The sequence below is a fragment of the Solanum pennellii genome, chromosome 5, assembly GCF_001406875.1.
Source record: "Solanum pennellii chromosome 5, SPENNV200".
Lineage (NCBI taxonomy): Eukaryota > Viridiplantae > Streptophyta > Magnoliopsida > Solanales > Solanaceae > Solanum > Solanum pennellii.
Genome location: NC_028641.1, coordinates 6,504,717 through 6,523,382, shown reverse-complemented (window position 1 = coordinate 6,523,382; position 18,666 = coordinate 6,504,717). Strand labels below are relative to the sequence as shown.

The 18,666-nt window shown below is 29.6% G+C and overlaps 1 protein-coding gene across 1 annotated transcript; it reads right to left on the bottom strand.

The window, feature by feature from the left end:
* Positions 1-207: 207 nt before the first annotated feature.
* LOC107020388 (probable protein S-acyltransferase 22) lies at positions 208-6,860 on the bottom strand. The gene is made up of 9 exons (XM_015220730.2): positions 6,154-6,860; positions 5,863-5,976; positions 4,297-4,701; positions 3,732-3,800; positions 3,545-3,616; positions 2,995-3,123; positions 2,414-2,494; positions 2,145-2,327; positions 208-1,298 (listed from the first exon to the last, which is right to left on the bottom strand). The coding sequence occupies exons 1-9, from the start codon at positions 6,193-6,195 to the stop codon at positions 501-503; spliced, it is 1,893 nt and encodes a 630-aa protein (XP_015076216.1). The 5' UTR covers positions 6,196-6,860; the 3' UTR covers positions 208-500.
* Between the last annotated feature and the right edge of the window lie 11,806 nt (positions 6,861-18,666).

Below are 18,666 nucleotides of genomic sequence, written 5' to 3'. Positions count from 1 at the left end.
ATGCTAAGATATAGTTAGATATAGGCGAGTTTTCTACAACAACAAATCCAGTATAGTTCCACGAGTAGAGTTTGGAAAAACTACTTTAACTACCTTTACCTTTATGGAGTAGAGAGATTATTTACGATTGACCCTTGACAAGTATCTAACTTCTGGCAGACATTTAACTAGTTATTGTATCAAGAATAGATGGCAACATTAGAACAGTGAAGGCACCCCAAAAACTAGTTAAAGTAGAAACCCACTTCTAAGTGATGGCAGCAAGAAGTGATCATTGAATGCTGCATTTTGAGGACAAGAGAATAGACATAATGTTTTTTCCACTAGACATTTACAGCACTTCTCTCACCCAAAAATCCAAAAATTGAACTCAATGGACAATGGAACAGGCCAAGTTGATGGTATATACTACTGGACAAACATCATCAACAAATTAAGAAACGTCAACAGATCATGTAGCTTCAAGAGCTTACAGAAGATTCCCAAGTATGTTTGGAGGCTCAATGCTTCCTGATGTTAGCCTGGGTTGATGAAGACGGGACCATCAATCTTCTGACTCTATCATCTTGTTGATCAGAACCAAAAAGAATGCTACTCCACCTTGTTGACCTTTGCACAATTCGGGTAGGCACACGATCACTATCCTCCCCACCAGATGCCTCGTATCCATCACTAGTTGATCTAGACAATGGTGTATCCTTTTGAAGAGTCATTCCAGATGATAGGTGACCTACAAGACGTGCAGCATCTTCAACTCCTGAGGATGACATCCGGAGTGGGTGAATGTCAGGAGAGTCCAAACTACTCTCAGGTGAAGAAGCAACAACAACACCTGAGGTGGACAGTCCTCGGGTTGTTCGGAAATCACTCCGTGCTTCAAGCTGAAGGGGAGCTAAACTGCTTGATGACTCAGTTAGCATGGGCCTTCTGCTGTTTTGAGCTATATCATTGGGAATTTTACTCATGGTTTCAAAGGGTAACTCTGCAGGGAGTCTAACTCGTTTACTAGCTCTCCTTCTATTGTTATCAAGCCTAGGCACCATGCGACGCCCGCTACTTCCTAAACTGCTATTTGTTTCAAGAATGTAAGGTTCTTTGTTTCTCACCACTGGCTGAAGAACTTTCGATTTCTTCCTTGCTTCAGCAGCAGCTTTTGAAACATCCTCTGCATTTAATCGTGCTAGTGTCCATGGGCTAATCTTCACGGCAGCTGGATTCTTTTTCTTGATAGGTTCCTCCGCCATTGACCTTTTCCCAAGTGAACTGACCGATACTGTATCAGGAGGAACTACATCATACTGCAGGGAACCACCAAAAAGTTAAACGAAAGTTAGTACATTAACCTTTTCCTATTCACCTATACAAAAGCATTAACGCATACACTACCCAACTCAAGAAATATACTTGATACTACTGTAGAGGAAAATTGCTCAAGTCCCTTCGGCTTTTATACGAGGAAAGAAAAAAAAAGCTGAATTGGAAATATTACATCAAACAGAATGTGTCAAGCATAAAAAAACAATCCCTCTTAAACCTCTCAATGCTATGTCATTCTCAATCTCTAACAATAACCAGACCATATGAGTCCTACCTTATACCAATCACAACCACAGAATCCCTTAATGGTTGTAACAGCCACACCAAAGAATCAACTTAAGAGGAAACTGTTCAGGATTTGCTATCTGTCAAAGTGGATTACTATCCTTACAAGGAAAAATTCGCAAACCTTCACGGCAACAGCACAAGGTTTTATTTTCTAAAATCTCTTTTGACAACAGAAGAGCCAAAATACTGAACATACTTTCTTGCAGGAGTCCACTTCAAAGAGCCTCTATCCACAAGCCGCCAAAGCATTTCCCACATTACCGGGCTAAATAGAATTTCTTTTCTTTTGATTAGTTATGGAATTGAAGCTAAGAAATGTGAAAATAGAAACTAAATTCAAATATGAGAAGCCAACTGAAAGACTTTTACAAAAATAAGCACCACAAACTCACTAAAGGGCTGCTAATACCATAACCAACTAAAAGATAATTATAAATTCGCACTGCAAACTCAATGAAGGTCTGCTGATACCATAACCAACTGTTTAGTACTACTAAATTACTCGATCTTGTCATATTAGATTTTTTCTTGAACCATACCTGATCCTCAACAAAAAGGCGAGGTGGTGTGCACCATGCTGCTCGATGGAAAGTATTGAAGGAGCTTGCACTGCTTAATCCAGTTAGGGAGCTAACAGTAGACATTTGAGGACTTTGCTGACCTGCAACTCCTTGTTGCTCTTGATCTCTGAGAGCAATGATGTAGTCATAGGTGCTAATTCCCTGCCATCCAAGCAAACAGTCAGACAATTTTTAAGAAAAAGAGCCACAAGATAGGATCACCAGATGAGTGATGACAAAGGACTAACCTTCTTTATGAGAAGTATGTGAAAGAAGAAAAGTTGAGCTAGTGGCAGGGTTGCTATCATGGCCAAGATGGTACAGACAGCCTGTTACATGTAGAACTAACTTCAGACACATTTCAGAGATAAAATTATACAAAAACCAACCCCTGTAGTTTAGTAACATTGTAGACATGCTTAAACAAATAACAGTGTCTTCTCTCAAACCGCTTTAACTTTTAGATGAAATGGTCACAGACTTTATCATGGTATTGGAGTAAGTACAGGTTCTAGGTTTGATCTCACCAGCCACTATTAAAAAGAATTTCCATGTATTTGGATCAAGGAAAAAAATCAAGCCCGCGCGTAAAGGGTTGTGTTGGAGACATAATTAAGCAAATAAAAATATGCTATCTCCAACAACTTGAGTTTTTAGATAAGATAGTCACATACTTCAACACTTCATCTTCTAACACAAGTTAGTATTGGTATGAACAGTTGTGTTGCTTCTTTTTCTGCTTACTACTCCCTTACCCAAAATAAAACTATAATAATGGCATGAAAGGAATATAGGTACTGACATAAGGGGAAAGTGCAAGTATACTCACCACTACAATAACAAAAGGAACAATGGAGAAACTGCTTCCTAATTTGGAGGTGATTTCCGCAGAAAATTTCTTCTTCTCGATAAAGCAGCAGATTAGTACAAGAATTCCAGTTGACCACTGAAGTATAAGCTGCAATCTCAAGTCCAAAGTGCACAAACCAAGTAGACCTGTCAATAGTCAATTAAATGGAAAATGCACAAATATGAAATGCTTAAAGTATCAGAGGTGACTCTGATTGTGGGCAAGTTTTCTTCCGGAAACAAGAAGAAAATAGAAAAGGAGGTTCTTTGTATGACAGTTCTTAAGTGATGCGCATAAGCAATAACCAAAAGGAAGTAAAGGAGAAAGGGGCTAGGAGGACTGAGGGAGAGAAAGATAAAGTTAAGAAATGACTGATTTAAAATTGAAGATGTCATTTCAAATTTCAGGTAGTGGATAAACCTTTCAGATGGAAGAAATATTCCAATAGCATGTCGGACTCATGACCTAACATAGAATCTGTAGAAATGTGTAAGCACAATAAAAGCTAGCAAAGAGAGCTTGATCATACCAGCAGGAGGGCAGAAACCATGAGCGCAAAGAACTTGCGATAGTTCCTTTTCCCTATACAGTTGTTTATCCACTACAGAAAGCAAAAACAGAAAAATAAGATTAAGAAGTTTTTACATAAACGTCGACACAGTCGAGCATCTATGCTGTATATACGACATTTCAGACTACTCAAGGTTGTCAAATACCCTGCAATGATGGTCAAACTGATCGACGCACTTGTCACATACTCTGCAATGCTTGCTGTATTTAAATACCTGCAAGTGTCATCCAGCATTGAGCATATCATATGAACAGGCATTACAGCAATCTTACTATAATAAGAACAGGTCTATCAAGCTAAGAACATCAGTTTTAAGCAAAAATGAGAATTATTATACCAAGTGAAAAACAAAAAATAATACTGTCTTCCTTTCAATTTGTTTGACTTCCTTCCTTCTTTAGTCTGTTCCAAAACAAAGAAGTCTTGTTTTTGGCAATTATTTATTTCTAACTTTTGACATGACATGTTCAAAACCACAAGATTAAAGAGCATTTTGGTTCATTCAACATATCTTTAGCTTAAGACCACAAGATCCAAAAGTCATTTACTTTCATTAATTCCATGCCAAGTCAAAACCAAACAAACAAATTGAAGCGGCGGGAGTATATGTTTGTTTTACAACAAGATTTTTTGCGGAATAATTCTAAATTCAGTACATAATGATGCCTCAAAGTGGAAGCACTAGAAATGATGGATGTGAAGTTACAAACCTCTACTTCACACAAACTGCAGTAGAACATGCCATCTTCACTCAACTGTTGCTGAGAAGACTCCTCATGTCTGCCTGTGCAGTTGCTGATAAGAGCACAAGGTAGTAGAGCCAACAATCCGGAAGAGAAAGATCTTTGACGAGTAGCTGTAATTTTCTGTTCAGTTTCATTGTGATCTGCAGCTGGTTCAGCTCCTTTATTGCTTTTTCCAGATGCATTTTCCCCAATCGATGCAGCATTAGCATCTTGTATAGAAGAATTCGTCTCGCACCCTAATTTAGATTCTTTAAGTTGAACTTGCTTTTTGTGGTCTAGCTTCTTAATATACTTCTTGGATTTAAAAACTCCTGGATCAGCAGGATCAGCAGCAGCACACCAGATATACAAGCCAAATGCACTAATTATCTGGAGAAAACAAAGGATTATATACCAGATGCCTTCAAATGAAAACTTACATGTTACAACAGCAAAAGTATTAAACCCATTCACATATTAGGTTGTTGAGATGTATCATCTGATTCATGAAAAAATAGACATCACCAATCTCATTTGCCATTCTATAAATTAAGAAGTAGTTACAAAATCCAGTACCGTGTTGAAATCTTCTTTATTCAAAACAACATTGTGCTACATGATGATGCGAGAGACAAAATAATTCTCTATCAAATCCATTTTTCAGCTGGAATTGGTACTGAACACTCAAAATCTTCCAATTACTTTGGGCAGCTAACGTATGGCTAAAAACACCTAAATTGATTACTTCTAGATTAAAAAGAAAAGATGTGATTTTTCTGATAGGAATCCTGCACCACCAAATCAAGTTTATCATCCAAATGTTCTCAAAGGTGAACATAGAGTGTTGGGAGTCCATTCATTAGAACCATTCGTCTTCAGTGTAAATAGTAGATATATATGTGAAAAAACAAAAGGTAGTCTAATCAAATTCTGAACCTACATTTCCAAAGAACTAAGCTAAAGTTTGGTCATAGATTTTGAAGTTGCATCTTGAAAAATTGAGTTTTGAAGTGGTAATTTTTGGAACTTGAAGTTATGTTAGGACATACACTATACTTGGAAAAAATTTGAAGTTTTGGGAACTTCAAAATATTTCAAGGTCAGATTTTCAATATATGAACAAATACCATGGCCAAACAAATACTTGAAAAAGATAAATTTTCAAAATCTGATCCAAAATCTATGGTTAGACGCTAGCTAAGAAACTTGAACCTATTAAGTTGTTAAGTTCAAACACAGGATTTGCCCTCCACTTGCTTACATTGTATCAAATAGACTGAAAATCTCCATAATTATGAGTATTAAGTCCTACAGATGGAACAACCTAAAGAAAGGAAACAAAGCAACATTCAAAACAAAAGAACATGAGAAATTTAACAGAGGTGGCAGGAGAAGAAAAAGGCAGAACAAAATCCAGAAAATACAATGAAACACAGAGGGAAGATCTGAAACGCTGATGGCAGATAAAATATAGATCTGAATTCTTCATTGCCTTGACAAAATGCAGATATGAAAGACAAAAGAGAAGAGAAAGAACTCAAGATGGCTTACAAGAGGAGTATAAAGCCCCATCACAATATACTGAAACAATTTCTTTCCCACAAAAGGTGCAAAGAAGACATAGAAAGCAAATCCCAGTGCCAGAAACACAGCAACAGCTACCACCTGCAAAGATAAATACCTAAATCAAACACAGGTTTGCAGAATTCCCAAATTAGATAAACCAGAGCTCAAAATGTACACATGAATAGAGCCCTCCCCAACCTCTACCCCCTCCCCCTCTCCCTCCCCCTCCAATCCCATACCCCACACACATACATACAAAAGAGAAAAAGTTAGAACCTGGAGAGGATGATAGGGAAGTTGCCATCCATGCTTCCTCATTGTGCTGATTGAATGTAGCAGCCTATTAAAATGCAAGAAAATGCAAGAGGGGAGAAAAAAGATTTGATTTTTCACTCTATTCCTTTCTTGAATCTCTGTTTTCTTTCAGCTCCCCACATTTTCTTGATAGAAAAAAACAAGAAAGATCAGTTTTTTACTGTATTCAACAAGAAATCTTGCAACCCCATTCACCAAATAACTCTCATAAGATATGAAATTGATGGGAAAACAACAAAGAAAGAAAAGTAAACTCAGAGAGAAAAAAAATGCATAATGTTGACTGACAGTAGAGTGTGGGGAATGAAAAGGGGATATGTCCTGATGACTTAGCTAAGCTTTTGTCTAGTTCACTCAATCATAATCCATCCCCATAACCACAATGAGGTTGATGAAGAGAGAGAAAGACAAGAGCTTTGAACCTTGTAACAAAATGGGTACTCATTATTTTCTCCTAATTTTTTTGGGGTTTCTTTATTTTGAAGTTTATTTTGTCTTCTTGGGAAGAGGCCTATGTACACTACTGTACAGTGATTGATCTATAGGTGGTGTAACTGTGGAGAGAGAGAGAGAGGCATATGCTTTTCAAGCTTATTATTACCTTGCCAACCAACACAACCTGCTTTCACTTTTTCCCTTGTTTCTTGCATTGCCTTTTGGCCATGGCCAAAATCATGTGTCACTCACAGCCAACAACAGCCACTTGTAATTTTTTTCTCTTTTTCTCTTTCAACTTGAGCCTGTTTCGTTCTATTTTAACTGTCGTTTTAAATTAAAATTAAATTTTCACTCTAGAAATATTAGATAATTATTTTTAATTATATTCTTTAATATTAAAGAAGTGGACCTTTTTTTTAATATACTATTATCTCAATTTATGTAGCATAATTGAAATTTTGAGAGCCAATTAAATAATATTTCTTTCTTTGCCTTTTAAGTTTTGACTTTATATATAGATCAAGTAATATGAAACGGACAGAGTAATAAATATGGAAAAATTACAACAAGTAAAAAGAGAGGGAGAATAATTCCCAAACAACCCCTTCTTATTTATGGTTCTCTTTTTTTCTTTTCTTTTTTTTTTTGTTATTTACCTGGTGATTGATATTTATATTAAGGCTCGATTCAATTTCAATTCATATCAAAAAAAATCTATATTAAAAAATAAAATATTTCTTAATAAAAATAATTTTATACAAACTTAAAATATCTGATTAAGAACGATGTCTCATTTATGACTCTTTAATACTCTCTTTCTACCTCTTTTGTCATTTTTTCTTCTCTCTCTTTTGAGTCTTGTCTATTTCTCTGCTACTTTTATCTTCTTCTTCTTTTTGCAATTACACATTTCTTACCCAAAATGGTCCCTAAAATTTATTGAGTTGTAGTATTTATTTATTCATTTATTGGAAAATACTTGTTAATATATTTTCTCTTTTATCTCTCACGTGATGTAAATTATTCAAATTCAAAATAAATCAATTTTGTTTTTGTTTTTTACTACAAATATACTCCACCTTTACCTCATTTACTACCTTTATAATCGACTTTTAGAAATGGCATCTTCTTATATATAGTAAAATTTAAATTCTTATATTCATATTTTTGCTTTTAGTATATTCTCTTATAGTGTTGACATGATATTTTTAAAATGATGAAGATTCAAGGAATATTTTATGGAGTATTATATACATAGTTTGAAACTAGAAAGTTCACAAAAATTGTTTATATTTTAAAATTTTACATCTAGTCAAAAAAATTTGGAAAATGATAAAAAGGAGTTAAAGCTATAATTATTTTAAGATAGTTTTTAAGTTAACGCGATAGTTAAAATAAAACGAAATATCCTACAAACATTAATATATTAGGTACTTTTTATCTTTATTTATCACTTGATGCGCAATTTATATATTGAAACTAGATTATATTTTTAAAGGACGGTACTCCTAACATGATTTTTTTTCTATTTTTATTAGTTCAAACTTTATAGCCTTAGTTAAAAATAGACGAATCTAAATTATCTCATCACAATCAGTAATACATTATATATATAATTTTTTTCTTCTTTTGAGTATGTGTTGCTTTTTAAGCTCCTAAATTGTTGCACAACCTGAAAAGGCATGATTTTATTGCATGCTAGTATTTGGAAGCACTAGGAATACTACTGGTGAAAGAATAAAATGTTGGACCTATCATTTAAATAATATATTTATGATTAAAAGGAGTAGTTAATTAAGCCTAAAAGACAATAACATAATTCACTAATTAGAATCTAGTGGCTTAGCCATGTGTTAGTTATACAATTGCTATGAGTTTTAAGAAAAAAAAGAAAATCATATATAGTATCAAATTGCCCTATATAACTAATAATATATGGTCTACCTAAAAAAAACTTCAAATCGATTGAATTATTTCCAATAATTGAAAAGTTTAAACTTCATTGCAATTTAATCTAACGATTTTATCTTAATAGTAATTTCTGATCTTAAAATAAATATCGTTTTACTGATATATCACACGCTTAGTTATTCTAAATTTGTTGTTTATGTGCAATAATTAATTTCACGATTGGATAAATATTGCCTCTTATACAAAGATATGCAATGAAAATAACATAATATGATCGAAAAATAAAATAATAGAATATATTAAAAAATAATATTTTCTATTTTCTCCCATTTCCATTGTTTGTCATTATTTTTGTCTACTATCAAATAATCAATTCATATTTTGGATGTAAAATACAAATATAGAAAAAGCTAAGCGTAGCTTATATGTCGACTCTTGTGTGGAAAAAGATTATTAAAATAATTACAAGTGTAATTTCACTAGGTAGATATAAATATATATTAAAATCAGAGTGAAAAGAAAAATAATTATGATAAATCATTTAGAACGAGAACAAGTACGTAAAGATAATACTAAAGAGTTATTTTTAAGACATAATACATAAATATGCTATTTAACTTGACTTTAAATCATATTTATATACTTCAACTTTGTATGTGCACAAGTAGACACATAAACTTGTATAAAATTGAACAAACAGACACACATGTCTTACATGTCATCCTACATGGCATTTTTTGTCCTGCGTGGTGTCCTACGTGTATTGTGTCATGTAGGACTCATGTGCTTATTTATTTAAAAGTTAAATAGTTAAAGTATCTGTTTGTACATTATGAATGTTGGAGGTCAAAATTAAAATTTGAAGTCAAGTTTAGGATCAAATATATGTGTTATGCCTATTTTTAATTAGTTTGACGTTTTTTTAGGTTTTAATTTATTTTTTTTATTCAAATTTCTATAATTTTAATTAGTAATTTCAAATCATATATCTAAACACTTAAATTTTATACGTTAAATAAAAAATATCACGTAAATTAAAATATACCTTTAAAAAGGAATAGTATGTTAGCATACAAATGCAAAAATCCATAAAAGTGAAGTTGGAGAATTGACAAAAACTATAGTGTAAGTAATAATATTAATAATATTTTTTTTAAAAGGTTTAGAGATAGTTTTTCTATACGACCTGTCTTTTTGGCAGCTTCTTGTCAGTTTCATCGTGTTTAATGAATTTTTATTTTTTTTGATATTATTTCAAAGCACTTTAAATTAATCAATTAATTACCCCTAAGTCAAGACATCTCAAGTTTTGTATTTTATTTTTTCCACTTAAAAATTAAAATACTTATTACTAATCAAATAATAAAGGTTTTATAAAAAATAATATTTATATAAAATAGAAGAGAAAAGACATAAATAACACTTGAAGTTATCTCGAATTTTTAAAAAGTCACATAAATTGTGCAAGTGTTCTATTACCCCCTAAACAATCCTAAACCGATATTATTACATCATTTTTTGTCCACCTGACATGGAGAGTATATACACTCTCTTAAAGAGCGTGAACAAACTAAAAAAACGAATATACTTTTATTTTTACAAGAATTTTACCATAAAATTTATATTTTTATTTTTCTTATTATTTTAGCTTTTTGTCCTTAATATTTTGTTCTTTTTCTTTCTTCCTTCTTCAAAAATTCATTGTCATATTCATTAACTAATCACTTTTAATATCACTTTTAACCATAACTCCATCTCTCTTTTATTCTACTATTAGTTTAACTCACTTCAATTTTATAATTATATCTAGATAATTTAATATATTTCGAATAATGTGATAAACACATTAGATTTCAAGATGATTAGTAGACGCTATTTAGTTTTTTATCCAAATTCTAACTAAACTTTTTCAATTTTCGAATAATTCTTATGCTTTCAAAATTATTATTTCTAGTTTTGAATTTATATGAAAATGAGATAAATTAAATGATGATACCTTCAAAATTTTGATCTTTCTTAGAAAAATAATTAGTTTTGTTATCAATAACTCAACAAAGTCTAAAAACCGTATAATTTTGAAAAGTAAGAAATTTGACCAAATAAGAAGAAGAAAAGAAAAAGAAAATGAAAGGACTCAACTTGATATGGGTGTGGAATTAGGTGAGGATAAGAGGTGAAGAAGAAGGAATAAAGAAAGAAAATGGAGGAAGCTTGAAAGTTGGGGCAAAAGATGAATTAAAAATTGAAATGAAATTAAAATAAAAATAATAAAAGTAAAATAAGGCAAAAAGTTAGAGAAAGAAATAAAGAAAACTTAAAATGAAAAAAAAAATATTTCAAATTAAATTAACACGTGTCGCACAATGATTGGTGTGTGATTACACTTGTCATTTAAAATTCGAAATTGATCCAAAAATGATGTAATAATACATGTTCGGAATAGTTTAGGGGGGTAAATGGACATCTTCATAGTTAAGGTGTCTTTTTAAAAATTCGGAACAACTTCAGGTGTCACTTTATGTCTTTTCTCAAATTAGAAATAAAATTGTGTATGTATTATCCTTATTAGATCCTAAACACTTGTAGAATTATACTAAATTTATTAGCATTATTGTTATTGTAGTAGTTATTACTCTCTCCGATTCATTTTTAAGTGAGGTAATTTGACTCGATACGGAGTTAAACTGTTTAAGAAAGAAAGAAAGACTTTTAAAATCTATGGTTCAAAATGAATGAATATGCGTGGCTGTAAATCATTTTACTAAGAGTATAGTAGATATTTTATAGATAAATTGTTACTCAATATAAAAATATGTCATTTTTTTTAAACAAATTAAAATAAAAAAGTAAATTAAATAAATTGAGACAGAGCGAGTACTTAATCGGAAAAAGACTGCTTGTTAGTTCAAACAATAACAACAAATGTGTAATACTCTATTAATATTGTCTTTATCTTTGTTTTTTAATTTCTCTTTCAATTTGATATAAGATAGACAATAAAATGTTTGTGATATGACCAAATCCTAATTATTGGGTACCAAACCTTCTCTTGCACTGTCAATATCAATAGAATGATAATGTTGTTTTGGCCTAATTACAATCTTAATTTAGTTATGTTAGCTAAGTAATGTCAAAAATACAACAGTAAACATAGATGAATCATTTTTTTATTCACCAATAATCAGTATTGAGATGACTCATTTCCTAAACAAATTGTAATTGACATTTAGGTTAAGTATGTAGGTTAAGTATGTATAAATTTTTATGTGCTGATTTTTTTTATATAGGTTAAACATGTAAAAGTTTTTTTCTATTGAATGACGATAAGATTCGATTTTAAGATTTTTGTCTGCTCCGATAGCATGTCACATTAAACTTTTGATCGAGTTCACACCCCAACAACAAGTTTAAAGGAAGATAATCCAAGTCTTATAATAAAATCATGATTCGATTAATTCTTTGATTTGGGACATTCTATTCAACACCACCTTGGTCTGATGCGTGCATGTTCATCAACTAGGGATATTATTTTCACTCCCTACAATTTATTAATTTCTGAAAAATCTATATCGAATCTAACTTTGATACAGTATTGTAACGTGTGATTATTTTATCTAAAGTTTTGAATTTTTTCAAAACGTACTTTTATTGATTAATTGTACTCCCTACCAAATTTTAAGCTCAACATAATCCAAAAAATACAGATTTAAAAGAAGCAAAAATCATTCTATTTTTAATAGATATTTTTTTATATAACACTTAATGAAAAGCAAAAAAATTGCAAGCACATTTAGGTTGTTCATGGTTATGGTTAACTACTAAATCAAACCGCAATTCGAATCAAACCGATTAAAAAATTTATAATTGGTTTAGTTTGGTTAGGTTTGGTTTTAAAATTTTGAAAATGGATACTATTTGGTTTGGTTTTGGTTTTACTAAAAAAAAATTGCAAAAATAACCAAATCGAACCGATAAATTGGATATATAAATTTTATAATTGTTTATATATTATTCATAAATAAATTAAAAATATTTTATTGAATATTAATTTACTTAAGTCTTTGATTTTACCATTTTCTCAAGCCCAACACTTTAGCCAAAGTATAACAATCACAAATCCAAGTCCATCAAAACTCATTTTAGTCTTACCTACTATACTTCACATAAAATAGTCACACTTTCTCTTAAATGAATTACTTTGTTCGTGTAGTGATAACTCTAATATTGCTTCATTGCTTGGCTGAACCATTAGTTTTTCTATAAATTGTTCATGTACTTGGTGTTTGTGTCTATCAAGATACGTATGTCCTCAAAAAAATTATTACTTTCAAAAACTAAATAAATCAGAAAAACTGAACCAAACCGACAACAACCAAACGGATGGTTATTTTTTTCATTTGGTTTAGTTTGATTTTTTAGAAATTTAAAAAATTAATTTGATTTTGATTTTAATTAATAATCGATCCAAACCAAATCACAAACGGCCCAAGTACATGAAACCAAATGATTTAAAGTCACACCAATCTACTAAATGTAGCGAAACAAGAAGAAGTGTATTTTTATACTTTGAGAAATACAAATTATTATCTACAAGTACAATAAGGTATGTAATGAATGTAAATGTAATAAATAAATAAAGAATACAATATGATGATTGAAGCATTTCCCCAAAATCTTTGAGGACAAGCAAAGCAAAGACAATTTTGACTTTACTTTTTTCCATAATTTGACTTTTATTATTCCCTACTTATATTATTTAATTACGAAATAATTTTCAAAACATAATGAAATATATTATGCATGTACGCAGAATAATAATAATAATACTACTAAAATTACATTATATTCATGCATATAATAAGTATACTCATGTGTATATAATAACTTTATTGTAGCAAAATAAATTATATGTGCGTGCTTTATAAATGTATTTGTAAGTATATAATATTTCTGCTTAACCATATTCACACGAATAAAAAGAATATTTACGAATATCTATCGTAAAATCACAAACAATCATATATATTATGAGATTTCTTTAAAATATTGTTCTTTCAATTAAATATAAGGGTCTTAGTTTGATCTATTACAATAGTTTTTCTATTTTTCTTTTGTTAAAAAGTATCTTCTCTTAAATAGATCGATATATCTGGAATATACGAATATTAAACACTAAAATTGGAAATAAAAGAAAACATTATACTAATATTATTTTACAACTACTATATATTCCTTTCTTGTACCTCCAGTTAACTAGAAATAATTATCAAAAAAGCAAGATAGTTGAGAATAAATAATAATATTCTTATTTTCTAGGAATATGACCCGTGACTAATTTATAGTAATTTGGCTTTTTGTTTAATTTCTTTTATTTGTCTTTGGCTCCTATATATTCATCACGTGATTGATAGAAACCCGTGAATGTAAATATAAACTATATCCCGTATATATTAATTTTACTTTGTACGTGAAAATTTTGATTAAAAATAAAATAATATTTATCGTTTCATCATAATTTTTGTGATTGATTGTTAATTGCGACGTTGACTGTTCCTATTTCAAATTTATTTCTTTTTTAAGCTATTTTTGTTTGCTATAAAATATTATTCTTTATTAAATATTAAATATAGTAAGATATGAAATAATGCACAAATCTTTATCATCTCAATTTGTAATAGATGTACATAATTACACAATAAATCCAATTCACCCCATAAATATAGTATATTGTGTTATTTTCAGTAGACCCTGAGGTTTGAGAAAGTGCACTTAGCCCCTTGAAGTTTGAGAAAGTCATAGAAAAACCCCAAAACTACATTTTTTATTTTGGACTATAAACTTCATTTTCTAGAATACAATGTATATCACAAAAGTAATAGTATAAAATTAATGAATTTTCAAGAAAATCCTTATGTAAAAATGAAAAATTAATAAAACTATGATGACATTAAATGACCGTATGATCGTATATTCCATATTAATTCTCTTAATTTTTGTTATTTTTTTCTATATATACCAAACACATTCTTTATGTATAATATGTGTATATTATATAAAACAAAGTGTATATCTATGTATTTATATCATGAACTTTTTAATTTTTCCTAAGGGTTATGACTTTTTCGAAAAGGACTATAGTTTTTTTTTAAAGAGTTAGTGATTTTTTTTTTGATAAGGCACAACAAACACCTATTCATACTATTCTTTGTTGCTTATAAAATAGATAAAATCTTTAACTTTTTCGAGAGTTACGATCTTTTTCAAAGAACTGTGACTTTTTTAAAGCATTGTGACTTTTTGATAAGGCACATACACAATAAATATTTTTTCATACTATCATTTGTTTGCTTATAAATAAAGAAATTTCGTCTCACTTTAAAAGTATAAATTTTATAAGTTTCTACTCTTCTCCTTTCTTAAAAAACTTAAGTGTGATTTGCAACCATTGAATGGTTCAAAGTTCAGTGGAGAATGTGAAGTACATTTAAGTTTGTTCATGATTAAATTTGAGTATGCATCAATTTTTTCTGTAAGGGGCCTTTGTAAAACATTTACAAATTATGTTCCAATTATTTTTTATACTGTGAAAAAAAATCATTTTGACGTGTGTTTGATTGATCTTAGATACATCATGATATACACGTATAACACATTTATCGAAAACCTATTTACTGTAAAAGTATAATATCACCGTTACTTGTAATATATATCTCATATTGTTACAACGAATGAAAAAAAAATTAATGTACCAATAATAGCACTCGAAAACATTAACTCTTCAAGGGTGAAAATTGAACTTTTGACAAACAAAAAGTAAATCAAGGACAGTGCAATAGCAAAGAACACACATGATAAAAAAAGACATGATACATTAACATGACCCTTAACTTGGCTTCAACGGACAACTATGTCCTCCAACTTTGAGTGTGCACAAGTAATCACCTAAACGTTATAAAATTAAACAGTATCCTACATGGCATAATACATGTAAGACGCTTCATAGGACACAATTTTCATGTAAGGTATCACGTAGGACGAATATGTCTATTTATTTAATTTTATACAAACTTAAATATCTACTTATGCACACCCAAAATTAAAAATCATAACTATCAGTTAATGTTAAATTAAGGGTCATGTTTATCCATGACTTAACAAAAAGTGGGGCAAAAACATTATATCCATTGTAATGAGCGGAGGGGTATTCTTGAAACCTTAAATGATGAAGAAGGTAAAGAGAGAGAGTGGGGTGTGGCTTTTTTTCATAATGAATTTTACCAACAACTTTAGACAAGCATGTGACACATTTAATTATACCTTATCTCCCTCTCTCATCAAGTGCTTGTATTTTCACCTTAAATGCTTTGCCTTGTGACCTTATGTCCTAACATTTGTTATGATCAAACAACACCTGGTCCATAAATTCAAGATTTAGAGTTAGTAAATTTTGAAAAAATATATAATTATTATATTATTATAATATGTTCTTTGAGGTGAATGAAACGAGTTCAGTTAAATTTATTTGAGATGTTGTAAATTCTTTTGAAAAAATAAGAGATTGTAATTGGTTTTATCGTAAAGTATTGTAATTAGCATAGGAGATTATACTCTTTTAGTCGAGTGAAGCCAATTTTCCATTTGTTAACATGATATTAGAGCTAAATCGATCCTAACTCTTCTTATTGGAAAAATTGTATAAAATAACAAACTATTAATTCAGTTAAATGGTATAAGCACAATTTCATGTAACTGTAGTATGTAGCAAACACTTGCCATTACTCTCTAGAAAATCTCACTCGCCACTGTCCCTCGCTTCTCCCGCTTTATACAAACACAAATGCATAAAATTGCGTTTGTGTTTGTATAAAGTGAGAGAAAACTGTACATACAAATACAAATACATATATTTTCGTCCTATACACTTATAATTATACAATTTCAGATCTTCCCCTACTAATCCTCTTTTGTCTCTCTCCTTTTCACTTTATACAACACAAAAATTACACAAATTATAATGTATAATTTATGTTGTATAAAGCGAGAGAGAGATTTGATATATAAATATTTTATGTCGATTCAATTGTATATAAGTTCAAATTTTATGGAGATTAATAAATACAATAATTGATAAATATACATAGTAGTTACACATATACAAATATCTAATTTATATACGTATATAATCGTTGCGCTTTTATACAAACGAATGTCTACTTGCGTTTATACAAATTTGATGCTCCATAATAAATATAAAATTTACTATGAAATGCAATTATGCAAACTATAACTATAGTATACAAATATAATTTTTTATGTTTGTTAAACCTAAAATTTTCTTATTCTTATCCGATGTTCGTAATGGCATGTTGTTCTTTGGCAGATCCAAAAAGAGAAAATTGTTCCTTTTTTGTGGACTTCAACATTCTTCTCAGCCCAATGGGCTTCCTCTTTTCCTTGAGGTCCATTTAAGCCTTAATATAATTTAGATTTTATATTATTAGATTTATGTAAGTTATACAAATTTTAAAGTGCATTTTGGATATGTAGGGGTCAATTTATTGAAATTAGACGATTGTTTCAGTATTTTTATGTGTGTTAGTCTATAAATATTTTGGTGTTATGACTTCCCATCATTTATTTTTGTATAATCTTTACGGAATCCTCCGTAGAAAATTGAGTGAGCAGTATATACAATCTCACTACTATTTCTTTAAGACATTTTAATTTTTTGGGGTCAATTTGCAGAGAAGCTATACATGCATAACTTCATCACATATATATACTTTTTTTTAAAACTTTCCTTAAAAGAGTAATTGATTTAATAGTGTTATATTGGAATTAGTCAACCTAATAATGGTCTAAAATAATACTATTATATATACTTTTAATAAAACGAACGAAATTAAATAAATTGAAAAAATAAATGAAATTCGATCTAATTGATCGGATTTGATTCCAACATTTGAGAAACCAACTTAATTGATTTGGTTTGTTTTTATGAGAATATCAACCTTCTTTTTCCAATAAGATATTGTGAATAAATAATTAATATAAATATCGAATACAAACAAATTTTTTGATCCACAAATTTTGTATATACATTCCAAACTACCCTATGTGACTTGTGAGGCTCACAAGGCTACCTACACTTCTATTTTTAGTGCTTTCAATAAATTCAACAACCAAACAATTTTTTTTTAGTAAAATATGTTTTAGATTAATTGGATTAAGATAACCTTCTAAATTCAATTTCCCTTGAATAAGAATTCAAAATAGGGATTAGGAGGAAGAATATTTCAGGTATAGTAGGGTAGTCATCTAGCTGTGCACCAACATGTATTATTTAAAGAGAAAAAAATTCTATAGTGGATTGAGAATGTCTTTTATTTAAATTCTAGTGATATAAAAATGTTAGATGATTTTTTTTTAATAAATTATATAAATTCCATAGTTTTAATATAAAATTACAATTTATTCCTAATAAGTTTCTAATTATATTAATTCCTTTAAAATTAGAAAAATCAGATACAATATTTGAAGCTCAAATACATTAATATGTTAGCTCGGATGCATTAAATACTGTTTCGAATACAATTAAAAACTAACTCAGATACATAATATATAGCTCAAATACATTACATACTGGCTCAAATACATTAAAAACTAGCTTGGATACATTAATATAATATGTAGCTCAGATACATTAAAAAATAGGAATTTTGGAGACTTTTAAAAGTAATGAGGAATAATGGAAATAAATAAAACAAAAGGTATGTATTTTTGAAATTTGTCCTTCTATGTGTTATTCAAATCTTAGTGAATATAGTTACTCGATAATTTGTATTGATGAAAGATTTTATTTTCATACTTACTTATCTACTAGAGTATTTCGAAAATAAATTTTGCTTTTACCAAATCAAGGAAAAATAATATTTTTTCATGAATTATCATTAACATTAATGTCTTATTTTCCAAATACTTAATACGAAACATTAATTATCCCATTAACTGATAGGAATAATTTGGTAAAATAACCGGGTTATTTATTTTTAATAAAAGTGTCAAATTCAAATATCACTAGTGAAAATGAATAATCAAAAGAATATATATATATATATATATATA

Bases quoted from the DNA above. Each gene is read 5' to 3' on its own strand.
- LOC107020388 (XM_015220730.2), bottom strand. From the start codon at position 6,195: ATGAGGAAGCATGGATGGCAACTTCCCTATCATCCTCTCCAG. The intron at 2,328-2,413 runs GTTAGTCCTTTG...CTTGGATGGCAG, and splicing joins ACATACTTCTCATAAAGAAG to GGAATTAGCACCTATGACTA. The intron at 1,299-2,144 runs GTATGGTTCAAG...GGTTCCCTGCAG, and splicing joins GCCTTTTTGTTGAGGATCAG to TATGATGTAGTTCCTCCTGA.